The sequence below is a fragment of the Amia ocellicauda genome, chromosome 16 (assembly GCF_036373705.1).
Source record: "Amia ocellicauda isolate fAmiCal2 chromosome 16, fAmiCal2.hap1, whole genome shotgun sequence".
NCBI classification, from domain to species: domain Eukaryota; kingdom Metazoa; phylum Chordata; class Actinopteri; order Amiiformes; family Amiidae; genus Amia; species Amia ocellicauda.
This window is the reverse complement of record NC_089865.1, coordinates 17,417,990-17,432,075: the sequence shown is the minus strand read 5'-3', so window position 1 is coordinate 17,432,075 and position 14,086 is coordinate 17,417,990. Positions and strand designations below refer to the sequence as shown.

At 39.7% G+C, this 14,086-nt stretch overlaps 1 protein-coding gene across 3 annotated transcripts in view; it reads right to left on the bottom strand.

Annotated features, from left to right (window-relative positions):
- Window positions 1-14,086, bottom strand: part of col18a1b (collagen type XVIII alpha 1 chain b) — a 92,638-nt gene that overhangs the window by 16,242 nt on the left and 62,310 nt on the right. For all 3 annotated transcript variants that reach the window (XM_066687279.1, XM_066687277.1, XM_066687278.1), the window contains 10 exons: window positions 9,813-10,354; window positions 7,418-7,501; window positions 6,546-6,590; window positions 3,477-3,657; window positions 2,768-2,800; window positions 2,372-2,496; window positions 1,925-1,951; window positions 1,415-1,621; window positions 326-352; window positions 11-73 (listed from right to left, as the gene is read on the bottom strand). In XM_066687279.1, coding sequence (XP_066543376.1) covers window positions 11-73; window positions 326-352; window positions 1,415-1,621; window positions 1,925-1,951; window positions 2,372-2,496; window positions 2,768-2,800; window positions 3,477-3,657; window positions 6,546-6,590; window positions 7,418-7,501; window positions 9,813-10,354 — 1,334 coding nt within the window. The remainder of the gene's footprint in view (window positions 1-10; window positions 74-325; window positions 353-1,414; window positions 1,622-1,924; window positions 1,952-2,371; window positions 2,497-2,767; window positions 2,801-3,476; window positions 3,658-6,545; window positions 6,591-7,417; window positions 7,502-9,812; window positions 10,355-14,086) is intronic.

Below are 14,086 nucleotides of genomic sequence, written 5' to 3'. Positions count from 1 at the left end.
GTTTCTATACCTTCTCTCCTTTGACTCCTGGGTCCCCTGGAGTTCCAGGAAAACCTGGGGGGCCGTCAGCACCCTGATGGGAAACACAACTGATCACATGGTGCCACATTTGGACTGTTCACCACATCACATGGATAGAACTCCATGAATCGATTATGGGATTATGTGTTTTTAGGCAGCATTCCTACCATCCAATGTGATAAGACTTCTCAAAGAAGTTTATCTTAGTATAAGCTAAGTGTGCGGTACTTAAAATGCTGAACAAAACCAAAGTTTTGTATTAAAAATGATGGTGTTCACAATCAGTTGAGAAAAAATTACTTACTGTTTTACCATCTTCACCCGGATCACCCTGTTGAAAGGAAAACATGATCAAAATGTATTCTTGTTTGCATAAAGGTCATCACTTGTAACCCTAAAATTCACCAATTACATTAAAGTGAAAATTGTAGAAGTGTAAAACTGAAAACTGCAACTACAAATTAATTCACAACTTTATAAAATGTGTTTGAAACAACAATTTCAATTCTACCATTTTAAGTCAGTCAATGTAAAACAACTATCAAAATCTTAAGAATTGAAGAACTTAAGAATTCTCTAGAATCGGATCTGTACCATACTTCTTACATGCCTGAAACACAAACTCTATTCACAAACCTAAGCTAAATTAAAACTGAACATACAGTAACTGACTATTATAATAGTTAAAAATAAAGATGTTAATAATAACTCTGACAAAATAGCCTTTTAATGTCTTTTAACATCATTCAGAAAATTACAACCAATTTAAAATAGTTGGAAATAATGGCATAATTAGCCCTATACTATTTTTCCCCATACTATACTTTATCAGCAATACAGTCCCCCTTTCTTGAAGTCAGAGACATTTGAATAATTACAGGAACACCACACGTTTTCTTCTCAAGACTCAAGAACTCCAATCTTGGAGGGAAATATTGAATAAAGAATGAACAATCTCACTGCCTGTGCAGGCTAAGTACAGTATATATATATATATATATATACATACACACACACACACACACACACACATATATATATATATATATATACACACATATACACACACACATATATATTTTTTCAAATATCTGATGAAAATGAAAATAGAATCTTCTCAGGTGAAAATGTTGCACAATGCTTCTTCCTAGGTTTAAATCTGAAGCAAAAAATTAAATTACAATCTCCACGCCCCAAGCGCAAAGAAAAGGGTGGGACTTCAATTGCAGATGGCAGCTTATTTAATACCTCTATCTGGAGCCCAACCACTACCACAGTTTCCTCCAAGACAATGACCAGGGCCCAGAGCAGCCCTTTCACTCTTACAGACCCGGGCTATGGTTGTGTAGTGTGTATTGTTAGCAACGGTGATCAGAAAAGATGTCGGACTCACTGGCTCTCCGTCAATTCCTGGCGCCCCCTTTGCACCCGGGGGTCCGGGTGGCCCTTGGGGACCCTGGGCTCCCACCACCTGCTGCACCACAGAGCCATCACCCCGCTTCACCACCTCCGCTGCAGGGCCAGGGGGCCCAGGGGGACCAGGGGGACCAGGAGGGCCAGAATCCCCCTTTACTCCAGGATAACCAAAACCAGCACTTCCCTAGAGACAAAGCGGAGGAGATGGAAAAGAAAAGGAAAGAACTTAAATAAGGACATTGGCTGATGATGCACACTTTGAAAATGTTCTTAATACTAATATCTGATCAGTATGAATAGAAAGCTCTTGGAATAGGCACATTCACATTTAGTCTCTGCACATAGTTTATTTATGTTGATTATCAATTTGATTAAATTGCAGATTGCAATTGTATTTCTAGAATAATGTGGAATGAACAGACCTATATTGATCATCAACATCATTACTATATTTTAGCTTAAATAAACCTATAAAAGGGAGATATACCTTTATGCCTTTTTCTCCTTGGAGACCCTGAAAAAAATGACAGTGGCAGTTAGAAAACAGATCAATAAACAGGTTTGAGTACATTGAGTACTATTAATCTAACTGCATAACAACATAGCTCCAGTGTTCATGCATGGAGTCTTTTCTGTTTTCAAATGGTGAACAGATCTTGACAATCTGTTGTTTCCTAGTGTGGAAGTGTGGATCTGTTAGTGGAGTTATAATTTGCCATGTTCAATTTGTTAGACCACACTGACACAGTAATCAGATGTTTATGGATGGCAGCGCTCTTCAGGCTCGAGACACATTTTACAGCAACGAATAGCATTCTACAGCTTTGAAATTATACAGTCTTTGAACCTCCATATTGTTTTAGGTTGCTGTGCTTCCCTAGGCCACAGAGGACCCAATGGTACTGTGTAGTGAAGCCAAATTTAGTTTTTTTACCTTTTCTCCACGGACTCCTCCACTTGACCCAATTCCTCCATCACCCTTAGGCCCGGCAGGCCCCATATCTCCCTTTAGGCCTTTATCGCCCCGGTCTCCTTTATCTCCCTTGGGACCAACTGGGCCTTTAAAAGAAAGCAAATGTGAATGCCTTTCACCAGACCAGGTCAAAGTCCATGTTCGGTTTGCAAACTTCAAATTTTAAAGTCTCCTTTACAGATGGTTAACGGACTGTGGTTTATTGTGAGGTGAACAACAGAAGCTAACTTATTGCATCGGTCTACCTTGTTTTTTTATAGCTTAAAGCGCTAAAGCTTTTCTGACAAGACATTGGCTAAGACAGTGGACATATAACATTGAATTCTATAGAATTGTAAACGGATTCCAGTAGCTTACCTTCTGGACCTGGTAAACCGGGCTTGGACTCCACTGCAAAGTGAGAAGACTCCACCATTAGGATCAGAACAGAATATCATTGTCATTTTTTGTCTGACTGTGTGTATCGTGTGTATCCCATAATCCCTTAGGAATCATTAGGCCTTCAAAAATTGCCTGAATCGGGATCAGAAGCCATTAACTTGGGGACCAGTTTAACCAGTGTACAATCTTTTGATTCACCACCCTCCGTGAAGTGCCTGGCAAAAGCTGCACTTGTGGAAATGGACCCTTTTGCTATACTGATGGACACAGAAAACGATGCAGATAAGATGGTTTAAATATATAGGGCAAACATTTGTAAGCAATCAATTTTCCAAAAAGTATTTTTTGAATTTCCGACTGTAACCACAAGGGGGAGCCACAAGCCCACACAGAGTAACAGTAGCACTAAGTATTGTGAAAGGTTTATTAGTGCTTTCTATAAGATTTTGATTAAGTCGTTGATTTTCAGCTCTTTATTTCAGTACCTTAAATTTACTATTCATGATGATGTAGGTGTACTGTATTAACAGGGAGTTAAAAAAATCTGAAAGTTATACAAACACTTTCAAACTGGTAGGGCAAAATTAAATGGTCAAGACAGTTACTTTTCACAAAACACTTAAAGAAATTACGACTACTAATAAACAACAGCTGTGAATAATTTGTTCAGTTTATGAGCACTCACCAGCCACTCGTTCGGCGGCCACCCGTTCGGCAGCTACCCGTTCGGCGGCTACCCGTTCGGCGGCCACCCGTTCGGCGGCCACCCGTTCGGCGGCCACTCGTTCGGCGGCCTTGCTGGCAGAAGTAGAGGGTTTTGATGTCACAGGAGGTTGCTGGAGAGGACGCAGGGATGGAGGGGTTGTCTATAAAGAGAGGGACAACTACATAATTCAGGACAAATGTGTTGTCACTTGCTTAAAACTGATGGCTGTCTTTAACAAGCAGTTATACTCTTTAAACAAAAAGGGAATTGTCCTAACAATAATTCCCTTCCCCTAATACATATGTCAGGTCCTGCATGATTGACCAGACCAAGCAAGCAAAAACTGCTGTGGTCTTATTTTGTGTTGTATACTTATCAACTCTACCTAAAGGATGCCTTACGCTGAACTAAATTCCAAAGAAAGCTCGGATTTGGCTATAAGCAAGCAATGCTGAAGAAGAGCCAACTTTGTGCTACAGATCAAGAGGGCCGAAGATTAAGCGTCTCATATTTCAGTATAGTTTCCATTCAGCCTTTCAATTTAAGTGTCACACTTCAGGGTCCACTACAGATCTCACACAAGAGGATGTCCGCCGCAGGCCAGTGCATATCTGTAAACTGTAACGATCCCCCTCCCCCGTCCTACACAGACACCTACAGTCATGCAGCTGTAGATTAAGAAGTAACATAAGTGGTATGGTATGCATTCACAGCCAACAAAAATGAGAACCCATTGGCTGTGAAAAGCTCTTGGCTAATAAAAAATATATATGTGTGCGACCCTGTACTGGTTTGCAAGACAAACAAGCGAAAGGGTGTGAAAGTTTGCAGCCGAGACTCATGCGGTTGCCAGGCTGTGGGCGTGTGCCGTGTAAGCAGGTGTTCGGTCACGGCCTCATCTTTCAAACACCCCTGGAACAAAAGCGATTGGATGCACCCCCTTGATTTGAGGATGCCAGCCATGACAGAACACCTCGATTCTTGCACTGACTGCCGAAATCGACAACAGGTATGTGGGAGGCAGGCAGCCAGGCTATGTGAAGAATGAGAAGGGCAGGGGGGTCTAAAGCTAAAAATAGGGGAAATGGCCATTCATGGTGACTGCCAAGGAGGTGTCATCACTATTTTACAGGTGGGGCACAGTGGTTGTCACAGATATCGACCTACACTCTCCGTCAGAGCGACTGGACTGGAGAAATATGTAGACTCTTGAGAGACAGCACAGAGCTCTTCAATTGATATGCGATGCAGTAATGTATTAGGAATGTCTCACCATGGAACGCAGACTACAATGATTTTGCGCTTCAGTTCACGATTAACCATTAACCAAGTGGTAGAATCTGAGAGCGCTATGCTTTAAAACGTGTGTTTATATACGGGAGGTGTTTTAGAGGATGTTACGGTCAAACACTAACCTCGGTCAATGTGCTAAGCAGATCTCCATTGCTATGCAGGGGAAAGTTTCAATTTCTAATAAGAAATCACATTAAAAAGTAACCTCTTTAATTGTATGATGTTTGACTGTACAATTACTCAATTAGTGACGAACAGCATGTCTGTATAGGGTTATCAATAGGAGGAGGACGTTAATCAAGCACTGTGGCCCCCAGCAATGTGGCCCTTTAGTAGGGCAGAGTCCCAGTTTGCATGTGTCAGCTGAGAAGAAGCAGAAACATTGAAAAAGTTATTGGAGTCCCTGTGTGGGAAGTGAAAATAAATTAAGCTCCCATAGGGATGCATAACAACTTCCTCCTCAGACTTTTGGGAGAAGGGTAGTGTGTTTAAAAAGAATAAAAGCAAGATCTTAAGCAAATTCGGTTCTTGAGGGAGACGCAGTGGAAGCTTGCATGTCATTAATTTTAGTTGAAAAAGACTGACAGAAATAGACTGCTATGAAGTCTGCAAACTTGATTCTTTACTGTGGAGTGCTGCTTAACCTATGCACAATTAATTGGATTTTGTAGGGGAAAGTGGAGCTTTTATGGTAATGATTTAGACTAAAGCTTTGTGTGAATTTTCTTCTACATCACCTCTAGTAACTGATTCATGAGAGACGGAGGGGTATTGGCCTGAAAGAGTTAAGGGAAGCTGTTCAAAAGTGCAGAATAAGTATATGTCACAGAAGTACCCCACAGGGAAAATTGTGGAAGAAAATAACTTTACAATATATGTTTAGTTTTAAAAGACAGGAAATCTCTTTACAGTTTGTTTTTCTGCTTCTTTTTTTGTACTGCTGTAAAATTGGCACGGTTTTCAAGGTTAGTCATTTCAGAACTGCCACTTCATATCAAATCCAGAGTGGAAATATTATATAAACTAAAACAACTCCTTCTGAAGTATAGTTCTCTTTACAGTGTTGCATTTTTTTTTTATAGTACTGAAAATGTAAAATCATCCCTTTCTTAGCAGTGGCCCTTCACAGCGGAAGCCCAAAACTCAGACCACATCCACCCAATGGAGGGCCTACTAACCCAATTCTTCAACAGCAATGGGAGGTTTACATGATAAGGGTGAAAGCGGCCCAACACTGCAGAAGAGTAGGCAAGGTTCAAATATGAGGATTAAAGGTAGCCTGAGTAGCCTGTAGCCCAAAAGGAGACATCTGTTTTTCCATTATAATTTATGCGTTTTACCAGACAAGCATAGATGCTGGCATGCTGGATCTTGTCTGTAGTGAATTAGTAATTACACAGTTAGTATGTGGGTCTGAAGACAAATACACAAATTTCTGATCTTGAACAAAATGCTGATGGAACTAGATGTTAGTGGCCTTAGATAAGATCTTAAAAGCGAGGTGTTCATGATTCATGATTTTCCGCTGTTGTTTTTGGTGTCCTCAAACTCAGCACATTTTCAAATGCCATCCTCTGATGGCAGTCAGACAGCTTCTGTGATCTCTGTGTATGGATTTCAAGAAGCGAATAAATGGTTAAATGTTTGCCTAAATACTTACGTGGAGTGTTCAATAACTATCAGTTCTATGACTGAGATATGCCAATAGAGTTCTCCATGGAAGGACCTTAAAACATTTATTTAAACAATTGTTACCGATTGTGTTTTCTCTCCATAGCCGCTTCCAAAGTCACCAGAGCTCTATAAATACAAATAAATGAAAGAATTAATACATGAAGCCCAAGATTAAATTCATATAGGCAAACATAAAAATAAAATGTACATTAACTACAGTAGGCTATATGGGTTGGAGTACAATTGCAGTCAATGAGAAGTGATCACCAAACACTGATGAATCGGAAAGATTTGCTTCTAAGATGAAAGAAACCAAACAACATTGATTATGAGTAGGATCAAGTAACCATAGGTGCAATGGTCCAATAGTAATCACAATGAGTGAAAGAAAGCATATCTATTTCCTTAAGCAGCACTTTAATCTTTGTGGGTATTTTCAATTCAGAAGCTGGATTTCATTATCTTTTTGTTGTTGTTATTATTCATCAAGGATTGTCCTAATGACAGTATTTAACTGATCTGTGGAATCTTGTAAGTTATATCTCTCATATCTACAGTGGTATCGTAGCAACAATCAAACAGCCTACGGGTATTCATCACAGACTGTAAAATGTATAAAAATCAAGCAGTATCTTATATCATAACAGTTTAATTAAATGTTTTGCAGGCCAAACTCTGCTTTCAAGTTTTGCAATGATTCAGCAAGAGGAACATTTGAAATAAAAGATGGGGAAACAGAAACTTAATCCTAAGCCATCCTTTAAATCAACATATAAATAAATCAAGTATATCATAACAGAAGCTAAGGGGTCTTTTGTGCATACTTATTGTGAAGTCAGCTGAAATGTCACAGTTGTGAAAGCTTTGCACCAAAACTCTTGCGGTTCTCTCTATATTACAAAGAAACTGATTAATAAAAATAAGAATTATAAAAAATACAAATGACAACTTACAGCATCAGAGTCATCATCCTCTTCTTCACAGTGTCGTTCAGCAGCACGGGGATCTCCAACTACCTTTAGCTCAGCTATTACACCCTAAAAACAGAAAGAGCACGGTGAGCAAACATCCGAGTTTGATCTTTCCCAGCGGTCACTCCGTAAGAAATGTGGCGTGAGGAAGAGCAAAATAAGCACATAGATTGTGGTTTTAATTAGGCAATGCAGGAAAATCGAACCCAAATTCAAATGAAAGTGAAAGTTAGTTTGCATAAAGTATACATGATGTAGAGAACAAGGGCATCAGTGGGAAATTGAGCACTTGTTTATGAAACTTAATAATAGAATACTTCCATAATGAGAAGATGGATTATTTTCAGTAAATGCCATGAAGATTCAGTTAAAGGGCTACAAACATACATATACTTTTGTCTTGCTATTGGTTATTTGCTAAAATGCCATATCATGACCATGTTAGGTGACAGAATATTGTAAATTAAAGATGCACAACAAGAGGTTCTTTCATGACTTGAAATGCACATTCCCATCTTCATCTAGGACTCTGGCATTAGAGTATGCAGGAATGCAGTTCCTCTTAAAACAGACACGTCGCCTCCGACTCCAAAATGCTCCGGGTTGAGTTCACAGTATTCGGCCCCAGTCCTCATGAATGTCTCTTTATGACTGCTTAATTGAGCCATTGTGATTCTTAACTCTCGCTGCATCCCACAGTGCCAAGCCCACATGAACTCAGGGTTGTGATCCAACTGGCTTCCCCTATGGAAAGCCATTTGCAGATCGAACCCAAGTAATTCTTAGGATCAGAAGAAATCCCTGGCAAGGGCTGTCATGAGCTGAGCTGGAACCGTTTAATTCACAGAAATGTGAAGTAGCTCCTTGAAATGCTTGTCAACAACTGTAAACAGCTCACTGCTTATTAAGGCTAGCTGTTACATCATTTTTATTTTTAAACTGATTCCATTCTGCTGCATGGGATTATAGTTTTGCTCTCAAAATGTATCTTCTACATATTGTCTCCAAGATTACATCAGTAGGAGTAAGGAAGACAAAGTATAAGTACCATAGCATGCAACTCTTTTAACATACGCTATGAACCTGTTCAATCTCGCAAAGACGTCAACCATTTGACAAACACAAGGAACACAGAATGTGGGCTTTTTCATTCTTGCCTCTCATTTTCCATTGTCAATCTTTCACCTTTGGTTGACACCCCGGTTGTAAACGGAGGCGGGCTCCCCTCCCAAAGCCGCCACACATTCCTGAAGCCCCAGACGGAGACTGTAGTCAGAACACGTTCTCTGATAGTCCCATCCAAGACATTTTTAATGCACCTCACTCAGGCAATGTTTTAATATGGCTCAGCCTAACTTCAAATTTGAACCCTGCTGAATGATGAATATGTAAACCTGAGCTGCAGAGGGCTTTATTTTAACCACTTCAGTGTCATTTATACAATATACAACGGAGAGAAGTTCTTCTGACCCAAAGACCTGTTTTGGATTTGAATCTGCTTCAGGCGATCTACTTGATTTAATCTCCTAATATTATCAATCTGCACAATCAAACTTGGACGTCCGAAATATGAAAGAAAAGTAAGCCTTATTCATTACAGATCAAGGTATCCCACATTTAAGAATCACCAATTAACCAATTAAAATGTGGGCATTTCATTAACTGTGCTTAACGACTCATTTACCTAAGAACTACAATCAAGACTAAGGGCTAACTATGCTTTAGAGTTGTATGCTTTTCAACAGACACTATTACAGGTAAGTATGGCAAAACATATTTTTAAGAGATCTATTAAAGCATTATTCACATATAATAACAAATGCTGAAAAACAAATTCCACTTCCTCTTCCATGTTACTGTCAAACAAACAAATTCTCTCTCAGAAGTCAAATACAATTAGAAAGGTCAAAATGGGTTACCTATAAGATTTACAGGGGAAGGGCAATTGGAGCAAATTGCCCCCTTGTGGTTAACCAGAAACAATTAACTCCTGATTACCCAGAAGGATTAACAGCACTTCCATGTCCTGCATATGTTTTGATTTAATGGAAGCTTGTTTAAGTGATTAGGAACAGCACCATGAAATAATTAGGGAAGAGAGCTGTTGTTACCCGTGTAGAAATCAAATAGTATCCTATTATCCAGATAAAGTTTCACTTACACTTTTTTTTTACAGGAAGAAGGATTTTCAAAGTGTTGCCAACAAATTGAAATCTATACACAAAACATACAAACATCTATTCATCTTCGGATCAAGGATATTTAAAATCACTGGCATACAATTGCTGTTTAATGCAATATCCACTGAAACGTTTCAAGCCAAGTATTTCTGCCTTAAAAACAAAATCAAACAGGTTTTCTCCGAATGGATACGTACCATGAACCTGTCTGGGTCTGCCCCACCAGCTTGCCCCACGAAGACTCCCGCCCCCGCCTCCAGCTCCATTTCGTCGGGGGAGCGCTCGAATCGGACCATCTGGGGATCCGAGTCACAGTTAATGTAGAACATCACCTCGTCCTCGCTGACGCCGATGGCGAAACGAGTCCAGCGGTTGGCTAGAGACGGAACACTGAAGCTAGCTGCTTCGTAGGAGGTTGTGGAACCAGGCTCGGTGTAGTAAAACACAATCTTCTGTGAGTTGCTCTGGACCGCTGTCAGCTTGACGCCCACATACATGATCTGCTGAGAGGAATCTGTGATGGAGAAGATCACTCCTGGCTTTGCGGAGGTGGGCTGGAGGTTAAAGAGCAGGGAAAAGTCACGGTAGAAAGGGCTGGGCAGGTGAGCGCGTGCCAGTTGGCCCGTGTTGGCGTCAGGACCGAACACATAGCCAGGGCTGTTGTCAGGGCCATAGATTTTGGTGATCTCTTCTGGAGGAGGGTCACCAATCAGCTGCAGCAGAGACACAACAGCTTCACCTGCAAGAAAAGAATAGCCAATGTTATATGAGGATTAAGGAGTTTGTCGGATTCGTTTTCTATACATTTCTATAGCCAGTTTTTATGTTCTGGGAAAAAAGATATAGCACTATTACTCCCTTCACACAAAAAGGCAATTCTACTTTTGAAATAAATAAATACATACATAACAAAATTGACCACATACGGACAACAAAATACTTATGAAAATTATGAAAATGTTAGTTGGTGAACTACTGCTAAAAAGGTTTTATTTAAACTTAAGAAGTTGGAAATAAAGAAACTAGCTATTAAAGGATTGTAAATATATTGCTTAGAATGTATTACTTTGTTTAAATATGTATTACCCTTGTTAAAACAAAAACTGTATACACTTGTAGTGACTAAAGTAACGTGTGGTTTCATATGTTTAGATAATTGAGGCTTTACCTAGACATGCTATCTTAACATTAGAGAAAAAAGGCTTTTTCTGTGTTAGACTCATCAGGTAGAACCTCGTCAAGACTACGTTTAATTCTAATACCCAACTGACAGGAACAGGGACATTTACAATCTTCCTTTTGACCTAACATGGGAAATTCAGTAGTTACCACTTAGAGACCATTTAGGCAGTGTGAGAATGGAAACAGTGGGTGGGAAAATGAGAGTAGAACATGCAGACAAATCCCAAGACTAAAATTAACTGAAAGAGACAAAAACAACTGAAAAAGAAAAGTTACTGTTTTTAGTATTTTAAAACCAAGAGTAAAATATCTGACCTCTGCTTCCTGTTTGTTTTATTGCAAGAAATCCCAATATGCAGTTAAAACAATATGGTTCCACGGATGGCTCTAAGATACATTAATTAACTCAAAATAACCCCCCTAGGGGTTTAAAATCTATTTACAAAACAGAGAGAACCTAGAATTACTTACATTATAATTAGGGATATAATTACTTTTGGACGGATACAATTGTTCCTGCATATACTGACAAAGCTGAATGAAAGTACAGATCAAACTGATATGGTGAAGATCCAATATTTCAGAAATTCTTGAGGACAAAAATCATATTACATGATAACTTAATGTATGGAGTAGTAAAAACGTATGTTTGAGCATAAGATTCTCTTGCAATACCTACATACAGGAAACTTGTGTTATTCAAGTAGAGAATCATTATAATAAAAGACTTTCATGAGTATAATCTGAGCTTCTGTTACATGAAAAAGGCCAGGATCTGTCCACCCACAAATCCCAGATTTTCTAATGATGGCCAAATTGGCTCTTTTTCCCTTCTCAGAGGAACAGATTTAATAGGGGGTATGTCTTCTCATCACAGGAGAAGACCAGAGACAGATAACTTCCTCCTCAGTGTCTTGGGGCCAAATCGGACCCCCTGACCTCACAGTCAATCTTTTGCTGTCAGAACTGCTTCCATAGCAAGTTCATGAGTGCAATACAAGGAGAACTTGGACAACAAATGAACAACACAATTCATCCCTCTCAGTGGAGGTGACGATTGAATGGGAGAACAAGAACTATGGAGGTCCAGCTGAAAGAAAGCAACCCTTCTATTAATGAGGAGGGAAACTCCCATATCAGAGAGACTTAATATGCATATCTAAACCTCGGACGTTAACTGTGAACATTGCCTTTTGGCCAGGATGACTAGGGTGAGAAAAATGCACTTGATTTTCCCCATCTGGCACATCTGTTCCATTTAATCCAACAGGACAGCCATCGACCTGCAGCTGTGCGAACATATCTGCACTAATATTTCCCCTGCTCTGAATGCAATTTGGAGATCCAGCTATCAGAGAGAAGATTAATGAAGGAGAGAAAAACAAACATACATGTGTTCTCTGGAAGTCTGCAAACTTCCAGAGGTTTTACCAAATGTAACCCCATGTTCCTTCCTATTCACCATCCCCTCCTTAATCCCACCTGACATCCTGTTGATTATCAGGAAGTATCCCATAAACAATTCCTCCAGAAGACACTTTTTAAGCACCCACTGATGCATACTGGATCACAGCTGTAATTCCCTTATTAAACCACAGCTGGTTCTTTACATTGCCCACTGACCCTAAACAATCTGATCAATTAGAACAAGATGCCAAAATACACCTATATGGAGTGATTAATAAATACAAAAGAGAAGGAAGGGTTATCCTATAACATTATTCTACAATTCATATTTTGAAAGACCGAGTAGCATTGCAAATACACCCACAGGCATTTTAATGATTACAAATGTACATGATACTGAAATATTCTTAATTGTACCCTATCCCAAGAAAATATGTGCTTTGTGTGACACAATGCTTTGCTCCAGATATAAAGTTCCCTTAGCCAAATAGCTGTTCACAGAGGCGTGACAGGGAAAGCACTGTAGAGGTTAACCAATAAATTGTAGATTTGACAAATGCAATCAAAGGGCTAGAAGGCATCTTACCTCAGATATATTTTAATTAACGGATATAAAAAATATACTATATATAAATGTAGTATAAATACAGTTTGGGTACTTCCAGTTGTGCATGATTTTTATCTTCTTCTCCCTAAGTGCAATATGATATGATCTATATCTATTTTTATGGTTTCTTAGCAGACATTCTTACCCAGGGCAAATATAAAGTTGAATATATAGATCATGTTCAAAGTCACTAAGGCACTGCCAAAAACAAGTGAAAACATTCAACGTATTTATCTTAATTCAATTCCTATACAGTGAGGGGAAAAAAGTATTTGATCCCCTGTTGATTTTGTTCGTTTGCCCACTGACAAAGAAATGATCAGTCTATAATTTTAATGGTAGGTGTATTTTAACAGTGAGAGACAGAATAACAACAACAAAATCCAGAAAAACGCATTTCAAAAAAGTTATAAATTGATTTGCATGTTAATGAGGGAAATAAGTATTTGATCCCCTATCAATCAGCAAGATTTCTGGCTCCCAGGTGTCTTTTATACAGATAACTAGCTGAGATTAGGAGCACTCTCTTAAAGGGAGTGCTCCTAATCTCAGCTCGTTACCTGTATAAAAGACACCTGTCCACAGAAGCAATCAATCAATCAGATTCCAAACTCTCCACCATGGCCATGACCAAAGAGCTCTCCAAGGATGTCAGGGACAAGACTGTAGACCTACACAAGGCTGGAATGGGCTACAAGACCATCACCAAGCAGCTTGGTGAGAAGGTGACAACAGTTGGTGCGATTATTCGCAAATGGAAGAAACACAAAATAACTGTCAGTCTCCCTCGGTCTGGGGCTCCATGCAAGATCTCACCTCGTGGAGTTTCAATGATCATGAGAACGGTGAGGAATCAGCCCAGAACTACACGGGAGGATCTTGTTAATGATCTCAAGGCAACTGGGACCATAGTCACCAAGAAAACAATTGGTAACACACTACGCCATGAAGGACTGAAATCCTGCAGCACCCGCAAGGTCCCCCTGTTCAAGAAAGCACATGTACAGGCCCGTCTGAAGTTTGCCAATGAACATCTGAATGATTCAGAGGAGAACTGGGTGAAAGTGTTGTTGTCAGATGTGACCAAAATCGAGCTCTTTGGCATCAACTCAACTCGCCGTGTTTGGAGGAGGAGGAATGCTGCCTATGACCCCAAGAACACCATCCCCACTGTCAAACATGGAGGTGGAAACATCATGCTTTGGGGGTGTTTTTCTGCTCAGGGGACAGGACAACTGGACCGCATCAAAGGGACGATGGACGGGGCCATGTACC